The 26,270-nt window shown below is 35.7% G+C and overlaps 1 protein-coding gene across 6 annotated transcripts; it reads left to right on the forward strand.

Annotated features, from left to right (window-relative positions):
* Positions 1 to 41: 41 nt before the first annotated feature.
* Positions 42 to 26,270, forward strand: LOC755212 (putative sodium-coupled neutral amino acid transporter 10). Of its 6 annotated transcripts, XM_030984244.1 has the most exons (22): positions 42 to 154; positions 1,506 to 1,990; positions 2,971 to 3,088; positions 4,434 to 4,479; positions 4,907 to 5,000; positions 5,480 to 5,620; positions 6,319 to 6,440; positions 7,140 to 7,242; positions 8,589 to 8,771; positions 9,147 to 9,258; positions 10,119 to 10,231; positions 10,640 to 10,853; positions 11,985 to 12,047; positions 12,873 to 12,946; positions 13,707 to 13,842; positions 14,536 to 14,573; positions 15,000 to 15,080; positions 16,239 to 16,724; positions 16,761 to 17,468; positions 22,261 to 22,278; positions 23,507 to 24,196; positions 26,126 to 26,270. In XM_030984244.1, the coding sequence occupies exons 2-22, from the start codon at positions 1,901 to 1,903 to the stop codon at positions 26,132 to 26,134; spliced, it is 3,639 nt and encodes a 1,212-aa protein (XP_030840104.1). In that variant the 5' UTR covers positions 42 to 154; positions 1,506 to 1,900; the 3' UTR covers positions 26,135 to 26,270. The 6 variants fall into 6 exon arrangements, 5 of the variants coding, with proteins under 5 accessions (XP_030840104.1, XP_030840101.1, XP_030840102.1 ...); XR_004063912.1 differs by having other exon boundaries at positions 16,239 to 17,468; positions 23,507 to 25,029; XM_030984241.1 differs by having other exon boundaries at positions 16,239 to 17,468.

The raw sequence follows: 26,270 nt of genomic DNA on the forward strand, positions 1-26,270 counted from the left end.
GAGGGTGCACGTGTTCGGCCGTCCGACGACCGTGATCAGCTGCTATTTTGGTTTGACTGCGCATGCGTTGCCACGTTCATTTAGACTTGACTTGACTTAGCAGCAGCCGTCGTTTTGTCTGACACGTCAACTCTTTTACATCGTTGATAACAGCGTAAGAATCACTTTGATGTTCCTTTTTTATTCATTGAAAGAGTGTGTGTAAAATTGTTCAATTCCTACTTTATTATATAGTGATGTGTTTAACTAGATTTTAGCCGAAAGAAATGTGACTGTGAGATGGAGTCATCGACATGCTTATTCAGTCCCATGTTGTGCATTTGATGTGTGTTGTTAATCATAATCATAAATGTTATCTTCATTCAAATCAGTTATGACTGTCACTGTATTTCGACCATTCCGTATGACTATAGTTACCATTTACAGTTACCACTTACCAGTAAGGGCGCTGGTCTGAGAATGAGGATCGTTTGCATAAACTAGGATATCCTCGTAAACGCGGCCAAATAGAGTCCTAAAATTACAAAATAGATCTAGTCTAGACCTCTCTAGACCCCTAGACCTACACCCTGTACTGTAGGTCTATATCTAACTAGAACCTAAGTCCAAGGATCATCCGCATTTTCTCAGACATTTTTTTTCTTTGGCGCTCTGTGGGTGTAGGGTTCCCAATCCTTTTCCGGGTTGTCAGTTTTCCTGAGGATTTATGGTTCATAAATAGACTAATGTGAAACTGAAAGTGAAATTCTTTGTGCTTCGTCAAGGAGAAATGCATCATGGAGCATCATCGCAGGATCCGTTTTTCACATCACCAACATGCGGATCGTTAATAACGATCGTCTGCGAAAAATGTTGACGATCATTATTTATTAGGACACGATTTGTCCACGTTTACAAGGATATCCTCGTATCCTCGTTTATACCGATGATCCTTATACTAGACTTCATGCGTTAATTGTAGGACTATGAGTGCATTTTGACCACAAACAGTTTTAACTGGTGTGGAAAAGAGTTATGTTACTACTTCATATTTTTTTCTCCATAGATATATATCTACTAAATGTTTTTACGATGTTTATAATTTTAGTATTGAGACATGATCGATCTTTTCCTCCCTTGAGGATTTCGTAATTACCAATTTCTGCACGCAAAACACCTTGCAAAATAGACTGAAAGCTTCAGTCTCTGATATCGACGATTGTTCTTGCTGAAATATGTTAGTTTTATTAAAGAATTCCCCATACCAGATGGTTATTTCTGTCTACTTACAAACTACCTTCAGAGTTTATAAATTTTATAAAGTATAGTTTACTTGGTCTGATGTGCCTTATTTTTTAGTTGATTTCCCTGATTGCCGAAAAAATCTCTTTCCTCTGTCTCCTAGATATTATGTAAAACTGTATCAAATATGTGGATAGGTTTGATTTTAGCAGATTTGGAATAAAATTAATTATCTGTAGCTTTTTCTGGTAACTTTTTTCGAATTTACTTTTCTCTTTGTACAGGAAAAGGTAGACCTTTACGTGTGTGTGATACCTTAAACTTCCTGGAAGCAGCCAAACGATGCACCATGTGATCAACTCCAAATTACTTGCGAATGAAAAAGCATCAGTGGTACGACAAGTTTAAGAACATATCAGCCCACCAGGGTTTTCTTGGAGGGAAAGGATTCAAAGACGGGGGTAGCCTCCATACAGCAGATCAGACTAGAACTTTGATTTAAAGGCAGTGCTGGAAGACATTCAAGTCTGTACTCCTTGGGCAAGTGGAAGGAAGCCCCGATCCTGGGGCTAGTTCCCGATCCTAGGGCTAGTTGGCGCGAGACCTGCTGGTCACCATAGATCTTGAAGTGACTGCACCCCTGTCTGGTGTATCGGACACGGATCATTTATACGCCAAGATGGGGCAAACTCCGTGGTCAGCGGTCATCAACCTTAGTAACAGCATCATAGGGGTCAGTGTCCTGGCCATGCCATGGTGTTTCAAAGAGGTCAGTAACTATCAGCTGGTCATTTCTTTATTTTTTAATTTCTTTACTTCTTCTGAGGTACTTTATTGTTTAAAATCATCAACAAAGGTGCATATTGGACTCGATGACAATATTTACAAAATCAGCTTGTGAATCAGCAACATGACAAAATCTTGTCACTCAATTAAGGACAATAATTATTTTCCCATTATTTTGATGCAAATTTGATGTTCTGATTAATCCATGCATATCCGCGAGAAATTGTGAAAGGTGACCGTATTTATTAGGAATGTTGTCAATGCTCTGTATGTTAACATGTGTTTCACTCACCTGTAATTTTTTTTTTAAATTATCTTTTAGTCACAAGGTTTCATCACCTCACGGATGATATTATATTTATATATATTTTTTTAACATCATGAGTTTTCATTTTGTCTTTCTATACAAGTATTTTCTTTGTAAACTTGTTATAACCTATCAGTACATTTCCAGTGATGTGGGCCTCGAGTTCTATGCAAGAATTTATATTGGATAGTCTATCTAAGGATGAAGAATAAATACCTTTTTTCAAGACTTAGAATTTCAGAAATAGGAACATTGATTGCATCCATGAAACAAATAATTAAACAAGGCAATTAGAATTGTATTCCTGATGATTGTGCAAACTGGAAACACTTGGTTGTAGTTTTGACACTTAATCTTTATTTGCCCATAATCATATGTGAGTTTGTAATTCATTATGCAGGTGATAAGTCTCATACTTTTGAAAATTAAGTAATGTATTATTTCATGGTTCAATGTGAGAATAAAAAAAATTCTTGAATATTTGTTGAATTCTAAGAAGAATATATTTTATGTTAAGAAAAAGGAATGCATGAAATCCAGAAGGTTTTTAAAAAACAATGATTGTTCTTTTTATGTAATTGACTATTTTTGTGTACATACATGTACATTCTTATCTCTCTTTACCAGTATATCTTATTTTTCCATTTATTTCTCAGTGTGGAGTGGTTTTGGCCATTTTGCTGCTCTTTATCACTGGCATTGTGAACAAGTTCAGTTGCAACCTTCTTCTGAAATCAAGTAAAGCTACCAGGAAATATTCCTATGAAACGCTCTGTAAGTAATCGATGCTTCTTTTATAGTACCAGGATCTTTTCTTTTTATTTGTTCCCTTATCTTGTTTCCTGCTAGACTATCGTTACAATCATAAAGCGAGGTACATGCTGGCATCAACTTGGCTGTTAGTAAAAGCTGAATTATGAAAGAAAAGGTTCTTTGACATTTTGAGGAAATTCTGATAAAGGAAAATACAGTTATGAAGTTTAAAGTTGTTATTTGAACACAAATATTGGCCACCATGTTTTTTCAATATTTTGTACTTAAAATTTCGACTAAATTTAAGTACCTTTGATAAAAATTATTCTGATTGGCCTAGATATATTACAGGACACATTTTTTACACCTCCTACATTTTATATAAGAATTTCCCTCCTCAATTTCCAATTAATGAAAATATTTTTATATCATGTTTAAACAAATTTGAGAGCTGTTTGGAATGGGTGCCAGAGATGCCAATTTGAGAGGATTCTTAACTTCCTTAATCTTTAAATCTCAAATATTGAATAATCTATTTTTTTTTTTTGTACATGTGCTTCAGATTCTAAATAACTTATAGGATTGGATCTAACAATAATAATAATGATATTTGCACATGTTCGATTGTATTCTCCAGTACTCGTTTTATGGGTGATGTGAGAATATACATTGTTTTCTCATTACTTTGCTTTTTAAACATTAATTTAATATACGCAGGGAGCTGCTCCTTAATATGAGAATGCAGTTTCTCTTAAAACGTGGTGTGGCAACTACTTGCTTATGTATGTGTATCTCCTTCCTGAGCTCATTTGCTTAATGACTTGAACAGGCATATAAAAATTAATTTTTTGACTGAGAAAACAAATATTTAAATAGTCACATGTGGTGTTGAACACTTCAGTCAAGTATAATTTAATCCTGTCCCAGTTTGCATATTGGAATCAATCACACTTACCTTTATTGATCTGAGGGTATTTAGTTTGCCCTACCTTTTTTTCTTGTTTTTTTAGTAGCCCACAAAATTCAGTCCATCTTGGTACATTGTTGTCAGTTTATCCGTCCCTTTGTTCTGCATGTCTAGCAGTTCCAAGCAATATTTAATTTTTCTTTATGGGCAAATTTCATGCTTAATATGCCATTATTCACTTCAGAATTCATTCCTCTCTTGTGAATTATCAATAATTCTTCTTTTCTTATTTATAGTTTCCTTCTCAAAGACAGTCACCACTCACATGACCCTTTCAATTGAGTGTGTTAGCCCAATATACCGGTATTGTAATCAATAAGAAATACATTGTTATGAGATTTTTTGGTGTGATAAAAGTTTTAAATCATGTGAATTAAAATGATTTATTTGTCAAAACAGCTCATCATACTTTGGGAGGTATGGGAAAACTTGCAGTAGAAATTAGGTAAGTAAAACTGAGTGTGTTTGTAGACTAGGTATATTAACTGGAAAAGATTTAGTAAATCACATACTTTTAGATTTGAATGCTTTTGTAGTGGAGTAGCTATGGATGTTTCTATAAATATTATAATGATAATAAGTTGTTTTGATTATCTATGTGAACTTTGTTTAATTGTCCATCAGTACTTCAGTGCCTCATCATGAAATGGAAATGGAAATATTACCTTTTTGTAGTTATAGGTTGTAATTAGCTAATGTACCGGTAGTTTAATTGGGTGCACACAAAAATCATATCAGTTTATTTGACTCATTTTAAAATAAATAAATTAAAACGATAGATCAAATATATATATTAAAGAGATAAATTGAGTTATTTCTGCCATGTTAAATACTAATTCATTTGATGCTTTTTTTTATTTGTTTCTTTTCAGCGTAATCTTATTACTGATGTGTACATGCATAGCATTCTTTGTTATTATTGGTGATCTTGGCCCATCGTTGGTGTCAAAGTTTTGGGGCATTGAGGTAGGTTTCCTTTCCAATTGTTCAAACCAAGGGCATTTTGTCATTTTGTATTCCATGTGGTAGCAAGTACAAGTACATGTACACAGGGCTCTTGGTTAACCTTCTATTTGGGTTGCTAGCCAAGCATCCTTGATAATTACTGTACATAGGTTGCCAAATTCATCTTTTAGTGGCTGTATAGTGTAGACTGCACAACGTTCACAATATATTACCGTTTTATTTTTTTAAAGTATATTTTTGCCAAGATTAAAGAGAAATTTGGTGTAAAAGTGGATATTTCTTCCTTTGAACTTTCAATAAATGCAATCTTTTCTCTTTTGATTTTGTCATGGTCGCGAATATTTATTAACCATAGGTCGTCTTGATTTTGTTGTTGTCTTTTGCCAGGATTCAAGAGGAATTTACCTCGAAATCAACGGAGATACTACTATGTTTCTCTTTTTATTTTATATTATTCTTGTTTTATCTCCTTCTTTCAGAATACCTCAAACCTGAGAACATTTATTCTTCTGGGGACCGCCATCTTCATCATCTTGCCTTTAGCCCAGAAGCGCAACGTGGAGAGCCTCAGTGCTCTCAGTACAATGTCTATCTGCTTTTACTTCTTCTTTGCCACAAGTGTGAGTACAATATACGTTAGATTGACTTTTTTTTACTGATTTTTCAAATATGATTGACTTTGTTTTATTGAAACACTCTGTACATGTTAAAGTATGAGTACAATATGGGTTAGATTTACTTTTTTACTGATTTTCTTGATTTTTCAAAAATGGTTGACTTTGTTTTATTGAAACACTCTGTACATGTTAAAGTGTAAGTGCAATAAATGCATTAGATTAAAAAAAAATCTTTTCAATTTCTTTTTTTTTTCAAATATAGTTGACCTTTATTTATTTTAACGCTCTGTACATGTTAAAGCATGAGTATAATTTATGCGTTAGATTGACTTTTTTTACTGATTTTCTTGTTTTTCACAGATGGTTGACTTTGTTTTATTGAAACACTCTGTACATGTTAAAGTGTGAATACAATATATGTGGTAGATTGACTTTTTAAAACTAATTTTCTTGATTTTTCAAAGATGGTTGACTTTGTTTTATTGGAACACCCTGAACATGTGTATCCATCTATGTATGATGATACAGACTTTGTTTTATTTGCTCTCTGTAGTCATGTATTGACAGTTTACCTAACCCTTATACGTCAATGGAATGGATTATAACTAGAAATTTGAGTGATTTTTATTGAAACACCCTGTACATGTTTATCAATCCTCATACATGATCATTCAATCTTTCTGTGATTTCTTTCGATGCAGGTATTTGTTGACAGTTTACCTAGGCTAGTATCATTGGAATGGATTAATACTGTAGTGTTTTGGAGACCAGCGGGAATCCTGAAGGGGATGTCTATCTTTGCCTTGTCTATGTGTTGTCAAGCGTAAGTAATTGCATCATTTCTCCTTTAAAGCCTGTCTGCACTAGTTTGGCCAGGAGGGATTAGACCTCCCTGCATGGTCACTGACAGGTGGTTATCTCATCAAATCAGCTCTCACTTAGCATAAGAAAAGGGGATTATGGGGGACCAACAGGTACTGCTATTGTTTGCTATATAGAAGGCGCAAGTAGCTACAAGTAGTGCAGTCCCGCTTTAAAAACAGATTTGTTATTATTTCATCTTTAAAGTCTTAATTTTAGGTAGTTAACTGGAACCACATAGATTTTATTCTCTACTTTACCATTAATTCTTGAAGTGAATTATGATAATTCTATGCTGTACCAATAGCCTTGTCTATTTTTGATAAGCATTTAAGTGTGATTTACTACCTACATGTATTCACCTAACAATGTATATTATGGGTTGGAAGTTGGAGATAGACATAAATGTCATGAAAATCAGGAATAATTTGCATCATATACATGTAGCTAGTGTAAGATTGATTGCTTATGCCTCCACATTAACAATTTTTTTTTGCTTTTAAAAAATCCCAATGTGGGGGAAAATTTTGACAATCTTTAATGATATCTTCTTCAGATTAAATCAGAAACCTTTGCTTGATCAGTGACATTACTATTACATTTTTCTTTCTTTTTTAATTCCATGATCATCCTATTCTGTTTTTCTTTTTTTTGGATGCAGAACATTATTTCCAATTTACAATTCTCTGCAAGAGAGAACCCCCAAGATGATGGAAGATGTTGTTTCCAAGGGGGTCAACTTGGTCGCATTCGTCTACATGGCGGTAGGTCATGCAACAAGACAGATTTATTCTTAATAATAATAATATTCCTTGTTTATATAGCGCTTGATAAATACATCAACGATGTGTCTAAGCACTTTACAGTTATATTATTACCCCCGTCATCGAATTCAGGCTTAGGAGAAGATATCCATGAATTAAAGAGAAGGTTGAGTTCTGGGAAGAGGTGAAAAATAATTTGTGAGCGTTATCATTGATATTATGCAAGTGTGGAAGAACATCAGATAAAACATGTTCCCTGAAAAGCATGGCTCTTCAAATGCCTTCATATTCTAAATATGGCATGTAAAATCGGGACAGATTTTTACGCCACGTGTTCTTGTGTAGTCCCATATAAATCTTTCTGTGTACAGTGCTTGTAAGTTTACCAAGACTTGGCCAAATTTCTTATAATTTTGATGATTCCAAAACCTTGCGATACACGCAAATACATATACTAGATGATCAACCTTTTCTGGTCGATTCCACACCGTTTCTTTCATAATGCCAAGGCATGACCAGAACTCAACTTCATCTTTAATCTGTGCAAGAAAGCAAATACAGGTAGTATTTTGTATTGCATACAGTGTGTTTATTGTTTGTCCATGAGTACAATATTTGTGATAGTGAGAATCTCTCTAACCATACAAAAATCCCAGAATCTCTCAAATTTGAAACTCCTGTGATTTACTTGACAATCAGGACTTGTCGGAATTAATTCCCTCTTTCTCCTACCCCCCCCCCCCCAATTTGGAGGCCCTGTGTAGAAGAGAGTTACCAACTTTGCACGCTAAGAACCCACTGCACTATTCGTACGAGAGTAGGGAAAACCCCGGTGTGGCGACCCACCTGCACAACCCCAATCAGTTATACCGGGAGGAGAGACCCGAGGGATCCAGTGATTCAGTTTGCTTTTCCCCTCCCAGGCACAGTAGATGCCAAATACTTATATGATATTGGATGGCTTTGAGTGTGATACACGAATATATTGCCGAGCTATGACAATATTGAACGATTCCAATATTTTCATAGCGAGAGCAATATATTCTTGTATCACATGAAAACAAAGCCATATAATATTATCATTATTATTATCTATATCAGGCTGACTAGCAAAATAACAAAATTAGACTTACCTCGGTAAACATGGCTTTTTTTGTGTGTGATATCGATATCAATAGTTGAAGTTCCCGGAGGACTGTTCAATACGAAAACAATATTGATCAGCCATCCAGGTACTGTGCTAAAGATATTGAATACACTGATTTATTGTACCACTTATATAGATGATAATTAATAATACTACTTATAATAATAAAAAGTATTTTCAATCCTTCATTCACCCACAGATTGGATTCTTTGGTTACATCACCTACTACACGGACGGTATCAAAGGGGATATTCTTCTTAATCAACCCCCTTCCTTGATCTCGGATGGTCTAAAGCTCGGCTTTGCCCTCTCGGTGGCCCTCAGCTTCCCCCTCTGTGTGTTCCCCTGTAGAGCGAGCATCTTCTCGCTTCTGTGCCCAAATGTAAGTACAGTGAAACCTGCCTATAAAGACCATCCAATGGAGACAAGAAAAGTGGTCTTTATAAGCAGGTGGTATTTATGTAGAGGTTTCTTTAGTACATGTTTCAATGAGAAACCATTTTCAAGGGAAACAAAAAATGTGGTCTGTGTAGACAGGTGGTATTTTTACATTAGAAATTATGATTTTTAGGTAACTAGTGGCATGAATGGCCTACCATAGTTCATAGTTCAAAGTCGATCTCAGTCTTTGTGAAACACTCCCCAGTTATTGTATTGAGCAACTACTGGGGGGATATGGATGCCTTTAAGATTTGTCTATGCTTTTTCTTATAATGTATTCCCTCTTTTCTCCTTACCATGCTTTGCTATGGCGCAGGCAGACAGTAACCCCATCACCGGTATGACCCACATTCCTCCGATCATGTTCAGAGTCATCACGGTAGTCATCCTTGCCATCACACTGACCATAGCCATCCTCATACCAAATGGTAAGTAGGGTAGTCTCACTCTGTCGTTGTACTTCTCTCTCTCTCTGTCTCCCCCACCTGTCTCTCTTTCTCTCTCTTCTCTCTCCCTTCCTCCCTGTCTCTTTCTGTCTTTCTCTGTCTCTCTTGTCCATTCTTTGTGTCTCTGTCTGTCTATTTCTCTTTGTTTCTATATCTCTATCCCTCTCTCTCTCTCTCTCTCTCTCTCTCTCTCTTTTCTCTCTCTTTTTTCTCTCTCTCCCTCCCTCCCTGTCTGTTTTCTCTCTCTCTCTCTCTTTCTTTCTCTCTCGTGTCCATTCTCTTTGATTATCTTTATATCTCTATCTCTCACCCCTCTCTGTGTGTTTCTTTCGCTATCTATTTATGTTTGTTTCTATATCTCTACCCCTATCTCTCTGTCTCTGTCTCTGTCTATTTATGTTGGTTTCTATCTCTCTCCCTCTCTCTCCCTCTCTCTCTCTCTCTCTCTCTCTTTTTCTCTCTCTCCCTCCCTCTCTGTCTATTTTCTCACTCTCTCTCTCTTCTCTCTCTCCCTCTCTCCCTCCCTACTTGTCTCTTTTCTCTCTCTCTCTCTCTCTCTTGTCCATTCCCTTTGAATATCTTTATGTCTCTATCTCTCACCCCTCTCTGTGTCTCTTTTACTATCTATTTATGTTTGTTTCTATATCTCTACCCCTATCTCTCTGTCTGTTTATGTTTGTTTTTATCTCTCTCTCCCTCTCTCTGTATCTTTAAAATCATACATGTACATATTTGTATGTTATAGAGTGATAAATGTTTTCAATGATTTTGGATTCCGGTGAAAAATATTCAACTGAGTACTAATCACGTGCATTCATTTCTTCTTGTCCCACTTATACTAGTTGAAGTAGTGTTAAGTCTGACTGGTGCCACCATGGGCTCTCTAGCTTGTTTCATCTTACCAGCACTCATCTACCAGCATACAGTGGGCGTCCCAACAAGATTCATGCCAAAGGTATGCTAATGCTTTGAAAATCTTCAGTTACGTTATGTTTTTCTTAGTTTATGAATATGTGTCACAGTATGCTTGAGATTGTGGAAAATTTGTTGCTACTTGGAATTTTGAAATAGAAATTAAGCCTTAAAATCATTAAATCGGCAACACATGAGATTCAAAATCATTGTTTTTTTATCAAAATTTGCTATTTTTCAACTTTTTGACAGTGTTTATTAACCATGTACAGGTATATTATTTTCAGAGACGTTGCATTTTATTAGAACAATGTAGCAATGAAATAAACATAATGTTATTGTTGCCAATTTAAGCACAACGTAATCAGTATAGCCCTTTAAAAAAAAAAGGCTGTCCTAAAACTTAAAGGAAAATGTCCCTTCCATAATGAAATGTATTCTTCTATTGCAGGTACTGCTCATCATTGGCATCTGCTTCATGCTGTTCAGCACCTATGACAATGTCCGCCCCGGCCCCCAGGATCCCCACATCCCCGCCCCGGTGCAGGTCTTTGACAAACTGGACAAGATTCAGATCGCGAAGCTGGATGAAGCCCCCGTCGACGCCCTGGTGAAGAAGCCGGATGGTGTTCTGGAGAAGTCAGCAGAAAAAATGGGATTACAAGGTATGTGTGCCAGGGGACTTAACTAGAGTTGTAACATCACGGATATCTCCAATTCCGTTTAACCGCCAGTCAAAACCGGACGGTTTTCGGTTAAACGATTTAAAATAAAATAAATTATATTTTAAAAAAAATAATAATAAAAAAAATTGTGTTTTAATTGGAAAATCAAAAGAAATCACATTTATTAACAAATAATGTACATAATTAGAAACAAAATCACTGAACAAAAACAGAGACTTTACTGTCGGGCATTCTTTGGAACAATGACTGGGTTTCACTTTGTTTATGAAGCTAATGAATCTAGTATGCACGTGTATTCATGTTTATAGCTTACGATCGTGATATTGCAGAGGTCAGGATTTGGGATTTAAATGGCATCAGTAAAGTATTGTGCATGTATTTCAAGGCTGGGATCTTAGTTTTACGAGTCAACTTCTCACTACAATCTTCCAACTGATTGTTATCGTGTAGATTGTTGCTCTGCAATTCAACATTCAACAGTCAGGGCTGACTTATGATGAATATAATGTCACCCAAACTTGTTTTTGTTCAGTGATTTTGTTTCTAATTATGTACATTATTTGTTGATAATGTGATTTCTTTTGATTTTCCTATTTAAAAAATATATTTATAAAAAATATATTATAAACAAAATATTATAAAAAAAATAATAATTAAAACAAAAAACAAACAAAAAACAGGAAAACGGTTAGGGCCATGGACGGTCGGATACCGGACGGTTGAACATTTGACTACAGCACTAGACTTAACTATGGCAGGCCATTCATGCCACTGGCTGCTCTCACCATTATGATCTTTAGATAATATCTTTTCCTGCAATAATGAATTATCAACAAATGTTATGTAAATTCTGTACATTTGTGACCATGATTTATACGTCCCTTGAGAGACAAATGCCAGTAGATGGTGAGAGCAAACAGTGGCATGAACGGAGTTAAGTCCGACTTAAATTCAATCTTAGTATTTGTACATAGTTCTCATGCATACTACCCAGACTCCCTTCCTAGTCTGTGTGGAACCCTGTACATACTACCTGTAACCAGCACTTTGAAATGACATTTATCAATCTTTCATCGCCATCTTTCTTCTCCCACCTCTGTGTGTGTACAGGAGATGATGTAATAAAAGAGAAAGAGCCAGCAGATGCCGGTGATATAATGGCAGCTGAGAGAGGTAAGTCGACAACATTCAGCTCTTCTTGTGCTTCCTCTCTTACAAATTAATTTATGGGATATACTCTAAATACAGTCAAACCTGTCTAAAGGGAAACATGCAAAGTGATCTTTTTAGACAGGTGGTCTTTGTAGACAGGTTCCTTTACTACATGTTCCAATGAGAAACCATTTTCAAGGGGAAACAAAACGTGGTCTTTGTAGACAAGTTTGACTGTACATATTCATTGCATACAGGGGCAAGGGGAGGCTGATATTCTAATGTAAAGATAAGACAGACATACTTGCCTCTCTCTTGCCATTCTTATTAGAAAAGAAAGCATGTAATATTTTGTCAGTACATCTTCAGTGTACTATTTCTTAAATTTTTCTTCACTGTAATATTTCTTCAAAAAATATCATTCAATATTTCTTCAAAACAATATTCCTCCAATGTAATACATGTATTCCTTTAATATATCATGGCTCGGCACTAACATATGTCAAACGTTATGTCCATCCAAAATTTGTTTCCGGACTAAATTTTTAAATCTTAACATAGAATCCATTCATAATAAACTCTCAAATTTTCAATCCGGATCCCCTTCCATGAAGCTTAGTGTGGAGCCCTGTATATCTTCAACGCAATATTCCTTACGTGTAATATTACTTCAACATTTCAAAACATTAAAAAGTCATAATTTTTTGAAAAACCGTAATTACTATACGTATGGAAACTTCAAATTGTCTGAATTGGTCAATACACTGTATTAAAAATGTACCTGTAAGCTTCAAATATTATTTCAATATTTGTTCAACATACGATGTTATTGTTTGGTTTTGATAGGAGATGGTGAAGTGAAGAGGCAGGAGCCACCCATCCCTCATGCACCTGTAGATTTACCAGATAGTAAAGACAAGGTAAGCAAAGATAATAATAATTAATAATAGTTTGTTCTTATATAGCACTTTTTAGGACCGCAGGCCCTCTCAAAAGTGCTTTACAGATATATATTATTACCCCGGTCATCGGATTCAGGCTGGAGTCACTGGTAGTTGTCTCTTATCATTTGTATGTAGATACCTGTAAAGATTACAGATTTCTGTACTATAATGTACCTATCATCATCTGTTTGGAGCCAGAAGGGCATTAAGTCTGTGTAAGAAAGATGGGAGTTCATGCCCTCCTGTCTACAGACAATATCTAGATTTATTATCTATGTAAGGCTTCCAAGTGGTACAATAAATCAGTGTATTTAACATCTTTAGCGCAGTACTCGGATGAATGACCAATATTGTTTTCGTATTGCTCAGTCATCCGGGAATTTCAAGTATCGATATCGATATCACACAAAAACAAAGCCATATTTACTGAGTCAGCGTGATATAGATAATAATAATAATAATATTGTATTGCTTTTTTTTGTGTGATACAACAATATATTGCTCTCGCTATGACAATATATTCTTGTTTTACACTCGAAGCCATCCAATGTTATACAAGTATTTCAGGCATTTAAAATCCATGACATTGGTATTTAATGGGGGAAATCATAGAGTAATACCAATCTTGGTAATTTATATTTTATAAACCTTTTTCATCATCCAAACAATAGAGATGCTTCAAATATGAAACACACAGGCAACCCTGATTCTAATAATTCTGCTTTATATCTTTCAGGCGATTGAAGACGTCCTCAAGGTGGGAGAAGGGAAGGAGGGTGAAGGAGAGAAGGATGAAGTTCAGCTGGAGGTTCCTGAAAAGAAGGTAGAAAAGGAGAAGGAAGCCGAGGGAGATAGAGATGGACGGGACCTAGGTGAGCTATTTTTGTTTTTGCCTGTCAGTAGTTCTGGACCCCATTTCACAAAACTTGTCATCAGTGACAAATGACATTTGTTGTTAGGAAGCCAGTGAAATCCTTGCTTCTGATTGGTAATCAGCAGATTTGTCACTGATATTTGTCATTTGTCATGGAAAAAAGGCTTTGTGAAACGGGGCCCTGATCTCTGGTTTTCTTGATGGCTGCTTGGTTCTATTGTCCTTTGGCAAATTATTATTCTACAATTGCCACCCTTGACCCAGGTGTAGTCAAAGTGAATATCTGTTCAGATAATAAAATGTACTGTTCATTTATAATTTTTGCCTGAGCCTTTGGGGGTATCATAATTTCCAAAGGACTTGAAAATCATATGGAAATTTTAAATGTATTATAAAAGAAAAAAATATTACATCAAGACACAAATAGATGAGGATCAGTGTATGACAATAAATGTCTGGTTATCAAATACAAACTGTATAAATAGAGATGACAAAATTGAAAGAATATTACAACTTATCTTACTTTTTCCAGTGAACAATCCTTAATTTCTGAAAAAAATAATTTGTTATTTATAGAAACGGGATGCCTGGAGCAGCGCCAATTAAAGTCATAGTACATGTACAGTATGTCATAGTTTTGTTGGAAATATTTGAAAAATTGTTTCACATCAAATTTTTTTTTTGTCAATAGAAGGCGATGCTGGTGCTGGTAAGAAGGAATCAAAAGAGGTAATTGAGTAATCTTTGTAAAAATACTTATTAAAACTTGATATTGGTATTTGGTATCAATATGAAAATTGTGGGTCAGGTTTAATATTGTCATGTCTAATTCATGTCATATCATTGCACGATGAGTACTGCTGCATGCATTATGGAATATCTGTGACATAAGTTCCATTTTTGTCTCCTCAGAACCCCCTCCCCCCTTCCCTCCAAAATTAAAATTAAAAACAAATCTTATTTTCATTTTAATAGGTGTGTCGTTTGGATTTGATGAGCATAGTTTCCTATCAAGTTCATGAAAGATATTTTACTATCCAAATAGATATATCAAGAGTGTTACTTTGCCAATATATATATGTATTGAGTGATAGTTTGATCTGTAGACTAGAAATCCGTCCAGTCTGCTGACCGTTTGATTATTTTCTTGTATAGATTGCTGGAGAGACGGAGGAAAAGTTCAAAGTTCAAGAGGAGAAACAGGAAATACAAGAGAAAAAGCTTGAGGAACTCCAGGTATACAACCACATCCATACCTATACAACTCCCATTATCCTCTAATTATGTTAACAATTAAATTATTCATACCCTTACCAAGTTATGTAATTTTTTTTAAGTATGTGAAAAATTGATTTGTCCCAATTTATGTTTCTTGAAAATGTGACATATTTGAAGATTACATCTAAAAGTATTCAACAAAAGGCCGTAGTTGAACCTCATTTGACTGATATTTCTCAGTTTGTAATATATGTGTTTCAGCGTCATCATTCCATCGATATTCTTTTTACCTCATAATTATCCATGGTTTGCACGAGTGAGAATTTTTGAATAATTTGATTTTATGCATTTATATCCCATATAAACAAACAAAATACTTTTTTTTTTTATTCATTAATTTTAAAAAAATTAAAAAAACGGTTTAAAAAAATTATTTTGTTGAAAATGCTGACCGTAGATTTTCAGATTTTTAGGTCGCTCTCAAAGGGCAATACAACAATTTTTTATTTTAGGCCTTATACCACTACTGGTCTTTACCTTTAAGTCAAAATATCTTCTTCTTTCTTTCTCTCTCTGAGTTCTTCTCACACTACATCAGCAGAAAGAAGGAAAATTCATGGGGCTATCGTATTGTCTAGTTAGGATATTACATTGTTAAATAGGGGCACAGGGCAATGTATTGTTAACTTAGTTGAGTTCATGGAAGATTTTTATGCCTCCGTTACGAAGTAGCCGGAGGCATTATGTTTTCGGGTTGTCCGTCCGTCTGTACGTCCCGTTCTCGTGATCGCGTTATCTGAAGAACCGATTGATGGATTCCTGCCAAACTTTGGTCATGTATGTTACTTGCAGAGCCGATGAACTGATTAGATTTTGGGGTCATGAGGTCAAGGTCAAAGGACATGCGGCTCATTATGTATGCAAAGTTCCATCTAGTTTCTTTCAATGTCCTGCTGATAAAGGACAGATCCTTTGATGCCTTCTTACAAATATTCTATGAAAGAATGTCTGAAATAGATATCACTGTAAAGCTACAGACCTGTGCAAGCCAAGCAGTATATGAATGAGCTTGTTATGTAAGTACTTATTGGGAAAATTTTTAGAGAGTTGCTTCATTGATTATTATGGTTAAAGAGTAGTTTGGTAATACCTCTTTGTCTTGTTTCCCTGATCCAGGCTCGTCAAGTAATCCAAGAGAGACTGATCGTCAAACAGGCCGAGGAGTTGGATATACTCAAGAAAGAGCATGAAGACGAAAAACAGAAAGATGAAGATTTGCAAAATGTAGCCGTCCAGTTGCAGCAGCAGCAATTACCACAGCAACCTGCTGTTGTAGGTGACCTGCAACAGCCAGCAGGGCCAGGGGTGCGTTTGCAACCTGTGGCAGGCGGACAACCGATCATCGGACAACCACTGGAAAGACAAGTTGGTGATCAACAACTACTTGGGCAACTAGGGCAACTGCAAGTCCCTGTACAACCTGTTGGGCAACTACCGGTGGCACAACAAGCTTTGGGGCAACTTCCAGTCGCACAACAAGCTTTGGGGCAACTTCCAGTCGCACAACAAGCTTTGGGGCAACTACCAGTCGCACAACAAGCTATGGGGCAACTTCCAGTTGCACAACAAGCTTTGGGTCAACTTCCAGTCGCACAACAAGCTTTGGGGCAACTTCCAGTTGCACAACAAGCTTTGGGGCAACTTCCAATGGGACAAGCTGCTGTACAGCCTCTTGCTGCACAGCAACTCGCAGGACAAGGGCAACAGCAATTTGCACAACAACAGCAGTTGGGAGCAGCAGGGCAACAAGTTGTTCAGGTCGGTATTCAAGGTGCTGGTGGCATGGGGCAAAATTTACCAGTGCAACAACAGCATGCGGGTCTAGAGGGCATGAACCAGGTAGCAGGAATGGGTGGAGTGCTACCACAACAGCAACAGCAACAACAACTGATGCAAGGAGGGGTGGCACAACAACAAGGTGTCCTGCTTGATGTTGCTGGCATGCAAGCTGCTGCTGTAGGTGGTGGTGGTGGTTTGGGGCAAGCTAACATTATGCAACAACAACAGCAACAATTTCAACAACCTCAACAGGTTCCTCTTGCTTTACAGCAGCAGCAACAACTCTTACAACAGCCACCACAACAACAACAGCAGGTACTAATGCAGCAACAACAGGTTCCTGTACAACAGAACCAGCAACCAGCTCTGCAGATCTTACCCGATACAAGGGATGGTCTGCTGGGTGGTGGTGCTGCGATGGGACAGCAACCGCTGCAACAACAGGGCATGGTTGGAGGAGGAGGTGACGGTATGGTGGCTAACGCAGGGTTTGCGGACATGAATCAGGCCCAGGGTGGCGCCGTGGTGGTGGAAGGTGGCATACCACAACAGCCACAACATGTCGAGGTTAGTTGATGCTTTTTGCTAACTTTGCTTCCCATGAACAATGAACTCTGAGTGACACTAACCAGTGAACATCACAGACTCTGATCATCTTCTATTCTGAACTTGATATGCAATAGTTGATGAAGTCCGCTCATAGATACAATCTATACCTTTTATAATCTCTATTTTGCATCATCATCATCAAACATTTTAACATGTCTTTGTAGCATTCATCTGTTTCATGTAAATCTTTGTTCTTCTTCTTCACATTGTTGTGTGTGGTAGATCTCTAAATATAAAAAGATAAAAAGGTGCTTACTTACTAAATATGACATGAAACAGCTTAAAGATGAAGACCTCATTTTTTCCCACATTTGTTAGTCCCATATAAACATCTTTCTGTGTACAGTGCTTGTTTCTTTTACCAAGACTGGGCCAAATTTCTCATCATTTAGATGATTACAGAACCTTGCATGAGACACCAATACTTATATGCTAGATGATCAACCTTTTCTGATCGATTACACACCGTTTCTTTCACAATGCAATCGCACGGCCAGAACTCAACTTTATCTTTAAGTTGGAGTAAGGTTAGGATAATAGCTATAGTGTCCGTTCCTAGGTTGAAGTAAGGAATTCTGTTTAGTGTAGAGACACGATGAACTGACCATGAAACAAATTTCCCCAGGACATGTTCTCTAGAATCAGAATCTGGTCCAAACGGAGCAAGTGGATACTAACAGATTGGGAAATAATAACCAATTATGCTCAGTATAGTTGAAATACTTTCTGTGGAAGTTTCATTGAAGAATCATACTGTGTAAGCAATTTAGATATCTTTGCAGTATATTTTCTGGACAGAAGTCATAGCCTGTCGATACAAATGAGTTTTGACCCTCTTTAATCATGCAGAACTTCTTCATGCTAGCTATACTGTCAAAACAGTTTTGCTTTTTTTTTCTGTGTGTGCTCCCGATAGGCATTGAACCCATGTCCCTCATGTTCATGGCCAAGACTTCAAACTACCTAAGTAGAAGACATGCGTCACTTTATTAGTGAACCATTGGGTATCTGAGGTGTCCTATCTTGATTTCCCGGGTTTCAAAATATGAATTCATACTTCAAAGAAAAGTAGGAATGTTGATCAATATTGGAGGAAGGATGTGCCTTGTGTTTGATTTGCCTTTATCTTCGCTTGTTTATAAAAAGTTATTTCATTCATTAGTTATTTCATTTATTAAGGTGCATTCCATGATAGATGTGTGGAATTACTGTTCTTTGTCAAAGGGGGAAGGAAGAGGGAAAAGTATTCATGAAGCACCTCTATTTGGGAATGGACCATGTGGTCTTTTTTATAGTGCACAAAGTGGGACTTCTCTGTGTTTAAGAGATCTTTGAATATTAATTTGAGGTCATTTGTAGTCTTGTACCAACTACAAACTCTTCTGTCAGATTGATTTGAACCCCGGACTGCAAAGATCTTTGAAGTCAATCTACGATTTGATGTTAAGTACTTGATTGAATTAATGAAGAAGAAGCACAAACCTAGTTTGTTCATGGATGTTCAAATGATTTGAAAATTCCCAAATCACCAATTTTGGATAAACAAATCAGATAGATTTGATGTTGTTTAGGAGATTTCAGAAATTTATCAGTACTTGGAATAGTCTTTTAAGGCTCACTTTCAATATTCATTAACTTATTTGACTTGAAAGTATTACTGAAGGAAAGGAAAGTTGTGACCTATCCACTTTGATAATCGTTATTACCTTTTTTGATGGCAGCATTCACAATGCTATTGCCTTTTATTAGCTGCCTCTCCATTCGTGCATCGCTATTACGTGATCTGTTCTATACATTTTGTGAATTTACATGTACTTATGGATTAATGCCAATTTGAATTTGAATTTAAACCTTTATTAGGCATCAGAGTAGGCATATATTTTTAAAAAGAATTGTCTTTTTTCTTCATCTTTATGTATGAAATGATTTATCAAAATAATCTATAATCCATAAATCCATAAATCAAGTCAGATAATATACGGATGACACAGGGTCAGTCTTACTTTCTTTCCAAATATCTTGCCAACTTAAAATCTATATCTGTCAACAACAAAAATTGTCAATACTGCACATACAGGTAGTTCCTTTTAATTTTTTTTTTTTTTTTAATTGGGGGGGGGGGGGGGGAGGGGGGAAGTTTCTTAAAGGTGAAATCTACACTTTCTTTACTGCTCTACAGCACATGACTTGAAAGGTAGTACATACAAAGTATATATCTTGTGCAACAGCTACATGTACATGAACATGAATAGCCTACTGTTATTGAAGCGATCTCTTCTATGATGCATACGTGTGCTCTTTTCTATGCGGCAAATTGTGTATATTTTGTTGTGAAACCAGGGTTCATTATATAAATGTCCATTCATGTCCTCCCTAAATATGGCAATAACAATTAACTTCAGATTGGGGAAGAAAATGAATGGAATGGTATGATACATTTTACAAAATTTACAAAAATAGATTTACATGTAGGGTAGAGTACCATATTGTTGAAATGATTTATAGGATGATAAGGTTAGTAGAGAAAGTTTGTTTTTAAATATATACATACATATATAATTACATGCAATTATGTATCAGTCTCCCATGAAACACTTCAATATGATACGATCCTAATCTTATTGCAAAGAAATGTCTTGCCTTCATTGTGTGGCTAATGAAAGAAACATGCTACATGTATTTCATGAAATATTTTGTTGTCATATATCATTTTTTAACCATCGATTGTTGAATCAAAGTTGTCTATATTGACATGTGTACAGGTATAAACACTTATTATTATGGATGCGATATATAATAAATTCTTATCGACCAGAATTGATATTCTATTAAACATGTTTTTGATCATAATAGCCCAACAGATAAATTGAAATACACGTATATCGTACTATTACAACCAAAAGTTGATGGAAATAATGATTTCACAAACATAAAAACAAAAAAATGCCTGGAACTCTGGTGAACAAGCAAAACAAAATGAAAGATGTGATCGTTCTTTTTCTTTATATATTATACATGTATAGTGTTGCCAACTTGAAGATTCTTATATGTACAGTAGTTAGCTCCTACATGTAGCTAGTATTTAAAGAAAAAACAAAAAAATGGGAATGAGGTACATTTATTTAGTTTGCTTTTCAAAATTGACTATCTGATATTGCAATGCTTTCTCAATTTTCAGATTTCTTAATGAAAATTACATGATCTTTTCAAGGTTTTATTGAAGTAGATTGTTAGTGAATTTACACATTTTATTTGTTCCATTGAAATTGTTGAAATTCATGCAAATCTGTGTCTTTTGTTCCTCATGAGGAGAAATTAAAATGTTTGTAAATACAATCATGTTGGAGGAAATATAATTTCTATTTTATGAAATTGGTATCCCTTAGGCTCAAAAAAAGAAAAAAATTCTTTTATATGAAGCTTTTATTGACATGTTCTGTGTCAGTGTGCTGATGTACAAATTTGTGAATAAAATTTTTCTAGCAAATCTACAAGTAATGGCTATTTTCTGACTTGCTTTAAATCTATGTTTGTTTGACGGCTTTGTGGATCATGACTTGCTGTGATGCGTATCATGTGTGGTATTCTTTCAGACTGTTGATTTCCTAGATTTTCTATTCCATTTGTTATCTGCTCTATCGTCTGTTCTGTCAAAAGAAGTGTAGAAGTGTCATAGCCAAGTGGTTTAAGCACTTGACTTGAAATTTGAAAGTGGTGGTTCAATCCCCGACACGGCACTAATGTTCTTTGGCAAGGCATTAATCTACTTTTGCCACACTCGACCCAGGTGAGGTAAATGGGTACCTGGCAGGAATTAATTCCTCAAAAAGCTAGAGCGCTGTAATGGCAGCTAGGCTAAAGCCGGGGTAATAGTTAATTTGTGCGCCTCGGAATAGAATTTCCTAGATAGACGGCGCTATATAAATGCCTATTGCTATTATTACTAGCAATTAGAGTGTAGTGTGCATCTGCTTGCTAATACATAGTATACAGTGAACATGTATATATCAATCAGCTTGCAGTATTATATGACAGATATTCATTTCATGTTGAAACTCATATACAAGGACAGAATCAGCTGTTTGGATATCATTAAGCTTCCGCAATGTCTTTTAAAAAAAAGGCATCCATTTCATTCATCATCGTGTTTCTTAATATCACATGACCTAATGCACAAAACTAAAATTCAGTTCAGATTTTCACCAGCCAATCACGATCCAGTTGTCTGTTGGAATTTGTATCCTAGATCCTGATTGGTTAATGCTGAAAGACTTTATGAGCTAATGATTGATAGTAACATTTTACATTCAAACTCTGGTCATTCACTATTAACCAATCAGAAAAAACATTTTTTTAACCTGTGCCATTTCTAAAATTTAGCTCTAGTAGTGAGTTTTTCTGTGGCCCATTTTGAGCATTCATTTCATCCCAATCCCATGAAACATTCAGATATTGATCCCTGTAGAGATTTTTGTAGGTGTTCCTTTGTCTGTGATGTTCACTGGTTGAAAAGGGTTTGTGATGATCAAGTTTTTAGTGACATAAGTACCTAAAATTGTTTTATGCTACAGATTGTAAATTGATGAACAGTACATGAACAAGTATCGGTGCTTTCGTTTTATTTACCGGTACTCTTTCTACTTTCCAAAGATGATTAATTTCTTGATTCTTGATCAGATTTTATTGATGGCATTAATCACAAGTCCAATTTTTTTTCTACTTCTGAATTTGTCTTGTTCTCTCTTTTTAGATGTTCAGATTTTCAAATGTAAGAAAAAACCTGGCCTTTTTGTTAAATATATATTTAAAGTATATATAATGAAAGATATATAATGAAAAAGTGAGTATGGCATGTTTTATGCAATTGTAAATTATATAACATATAAGAACATATAAAACATATAAGAACAGTTGCCAGTATTTAAAACAATTGCATGGATTATAACAACTTGTAATTCCGATTCAATTATGGGACATACATATAGTCATCATATTTGATGCAATAAATATCTAAATTGTATGTGTGCTCTTTGTCAACAAGGAAGTAACGATATACAACAAGATCGAGGGTTATTGTTGATCAAAAGCCATATTTATTTCTGTTTTTAGTTTGGAAATGAATAGATTTCAGAACCGGTGATTGAGCTGAATTCATGTGGTAAATTCCATACATTTATGAATTATGATGATTTCATTGGGGATACCATAGGTTTTTGTTTTACTCACGGTATAATCCACATGGTGAATGGATGTGTTACATTTCTTTCATTCAGTCCTTACATATACATCATGTGAAGGTTTTTCAAATTCGAAGTCCCGGTTGTCTGGTATATATGAACATTATTTTGTTTCCATCACTTTAGCAACATTAGAAAGCTCATGTGTAGAAAACTTTTTAGTGGGTCTGTCATCATGTTGTTTCATTGGCATTGTATATATCAGTCTATCCACTTCCATCGCAAGAATTCCATGAGTGCATGTTGAAACCAGTGATGCATGTTGCAGACATTTTTGAGATCTGGGATAGAATTCAATTTGTTGTCAGAAATATGAGTATTTTACTCAGTTTTCAGCTTTGATAAATATTTAGCCAACTTTGGTGTTCAGTCTAAGTCATGGAGGGGGAGGGGGGGGGGGGGGCTACTAGTGATTACAAACATCCTTTTAAAAAATACAATAAGACAAAACCTTACAAAAATGTCAATGGTTTTGCAAGTGCAAAGCTACCTTTGGTATAACAAAGCATAAAACCTCTTTGTAAGGCATAAATCCTCTTGCCAAGTCCCTCAGAGAGGACCTAAAGCTACTGGTCCCCTGGTTGTGCAATTACAAGCATACACCTACTTTCTTAGCAGTAGGGTAAAACAAGCAAATCATCAAACTACCAAGTGTCTAGTAAAGAGAGGATTAATACAAGAATCCTATGAAGCCGATACTAACCTTTTAAATTTTGTTAAAACCTGACTGGATAAATTTCAAACTTTAATTGCTTGCAGCCGGCAGATAAGATGATTAAATCTGCGGATAAAGTTGCCATTTTGGAACCCGGGCAAGACCTGAACCTGGCCGGTATTCAGCAGAGAGTTCTCAATCAGGCTGGAGCGGACGGAGATAAGGAGAGCAAGAAACAAGAGAAGGAGGAGCAAAAAGAAGAGGGGAAGGAAGGAGAGAGTGATGGAGTGATCCAAATTGTGGGTGAGGAGGAGGAGGCGGAGGAGGCGGAGGAAGGGATAGGGAAAGGGAATGGGGATGGGGATGTGGTCCCGGCGTTGGAGGAGGAGAGGGGCGGGGCCATTGCAGATTTGAAGGATACCGGTAACCAGGAACTTGATAAACCGGAGAAAAAGAGAAGACACAAGAAAGGGAAACGAAGTAATGGAGAAACTGAGAGAAGAGAGGAGGATGAGGAGGAGGAGGAGGAAGAAGAAGAGGAGGAGAAAGAAAACGATGGGAACCAAGGAGCACCCCTAGATGATGCAGAACGTCCAGAAGACCAGCTCCAGGGGATGGAAGACAAACTCCTGGAGAACCATCTGAAGATGATAGATCACCAGGAGGAGGAGGAGTTTGCTGATCAGGAGGATGTGATTGATGTCAACGAGAAAGATGCGGATGAGGGTAAGATCGAGATGAACCAGGAGCAAAATGATCCTCCTCAGGAGAAGAAGATCATCCGGAGCAGAGAGGTAAGATGATGGATCTCAAGAGCTGTTCGTTTGTTTCTTTCCTGGAAACAGCACTTTCAGTAGTTCATTAACTAACCATATAATACACATATTTGAAAACTCGCCTTGAAAATGCAGCTTGCACATATTTGAGGAAACTCTTTTAACCTAACTGGCTGAAAGAACACTATCAAACCAAGGATATACTCATGCTTTAACATTGATTGCAAGAAAGGCAATGCAATAGGTAAGATTATAACAGGCCAAATGCTCATCCATTTAGGCTTATACATGTATTTAATTTTGAGCTTGTAATTACAAATATTGGGCAGATTTCTCTCATTTACTTAAAATTTGGAGAAAAATATTTCTAGCATGACAGGATTAGGGTGTATGGAAGTTTTAAGGAAAATACCTGACGATTTTCAACACACACATGACTCCTTTTTTTTTTAAACAGTGAAAAGGAAATTTTAATGCTTAAAGTCCTTCACTTTGATCACTAATTGTCTTCATATTAAAGAGAAAATTCAAAATTGGCAACTTCACCAACCGTTACTGTAGCCCTGAAGTTTAAAGTTAACTCGAATGTAGTCAAGTACCTTAGAATTTCCAGTAGTGTATGCATGTATGTCTCTACAATATAAGAAACTACATGTATATTGGCTAATATGTTAGATCATTATCTTAGGATTATGCATGCTTCTTTAATTAATCTTTCATTTTTACAACTTTTTAAACACAATTATCCTGAACAAATTTATTTCAATAACTGTTTTATTCATCACCCATTCAGTATATATTTCTCTTTTATCATTACATTCACTGCAATTCTGTGCAATGTGAAATAATTTGTGAGTAATTTTTTGCATATTTTCACATTTAAATATACTCAAGTTCTGGGCTTAATTATTCTCATGCTCATTTTTCATTCTTTTTTAAATTCCGATGTGTATTTCATTTTTGTTTGATCTCTTTTATATCTTAATCCTTTTCATTTAAAAAAAACATAACAGTCTCTCCTGCCGGTATTGACTTTTTTGTAGGACCCTGCTGTAAAAAAATTGATCTCTCTTTATGTCCATATTTTTCTTTTCTTTTCAAAATTGGCAACTTCACCAACTTTTATTCCAGCCTCAAAGTTTTAAGTTAACTCAAATTTAGTCAAGTAGCCTTATAATTCTCAGTAGTGTAAGCATGTACCTCTCTACAATATAGAAAACTACATGTATATTGACTAATCTATTTAAATCATTATCATAGGATTGTGCATTGTGTAATGTGCATGCTTCTTTAATTTATCTTACATTTTTACAATTTTTAAAAAAACTATTATCTTGAACAAATTTGTTTCAATTACTGGTGGAGGTTGAGTTTAATCACATAAGTTTAAAACAATTTTGAAAAGCAGACAACACATTTTGTTTTTTATCGCTTTACTCATTACCCATTCAGTTTATATTTCTTTTTTATCATTACACTCACTGCAATGTGAAATACTCTGTTAGTAATTTTTGCATACTTTCACATTTAAATCTATTATTTCATACTCAAATTCTGGGCTTAATTTTATTCTCATGCTCATTTTTCATTCTCCTTTTTAGATTTGCATGTATTTCATTGTTATAAGTTCACTTTTATATATCCTAATTGTTTTTGTTTAAAAAATTGCTGTGTCCTGTAAATGAAATGGATCTCACTTAAAGCCCCACTGTCCTACTTGTAGCTACTTGCTCCCTCTATATAGGAAACTTCCCCAATCGGTGCCTGTTGGTCCCCCATGATCCTCTTTTTCTTATGTTACTTGAGAGCTGAGTTAATGAGATAGCCACCTGTCAGTGACCTCGCTGTGTGGTCTAATACCCTCTGGCCCAGTAGTATTGACGGTCTTTAATGCTTATATTTTTTCATTTCTTCTCTCCCCTGTTCTCTGTTTGTCTCCCATCACAGGAGGTATAGTAGGACTGGGGATAATTATGAAGATAATCATCATCCTGTTCAGGGACCCAACATGCAGCTGTATCACATGTCTTCAGAGAGCAATGGATCAAGAAGAAAAAAAAATTCCATACATCTATTTTTCTATTCAAAAAAA

This window comes from Strongylocentrotus purpuratus, unplaced genomic scaffold, assembly GCF_000002235.5.
Source record: "Strongylocentrotus purpuratus isolate Spur 01 unplaced genomic scaffold, Spur_5.0 spur5_scaffold_14, whole genome shotgun sequence".
NCBI classification, from domain to species: domain Eukaryota; kingdom Metazoa; phylum Echinodermata; class Echinoidea; order Camarodonta; family Strongylocentrotidae; genus Strongylocentrotus; species Strongylocentrotus purpuratus.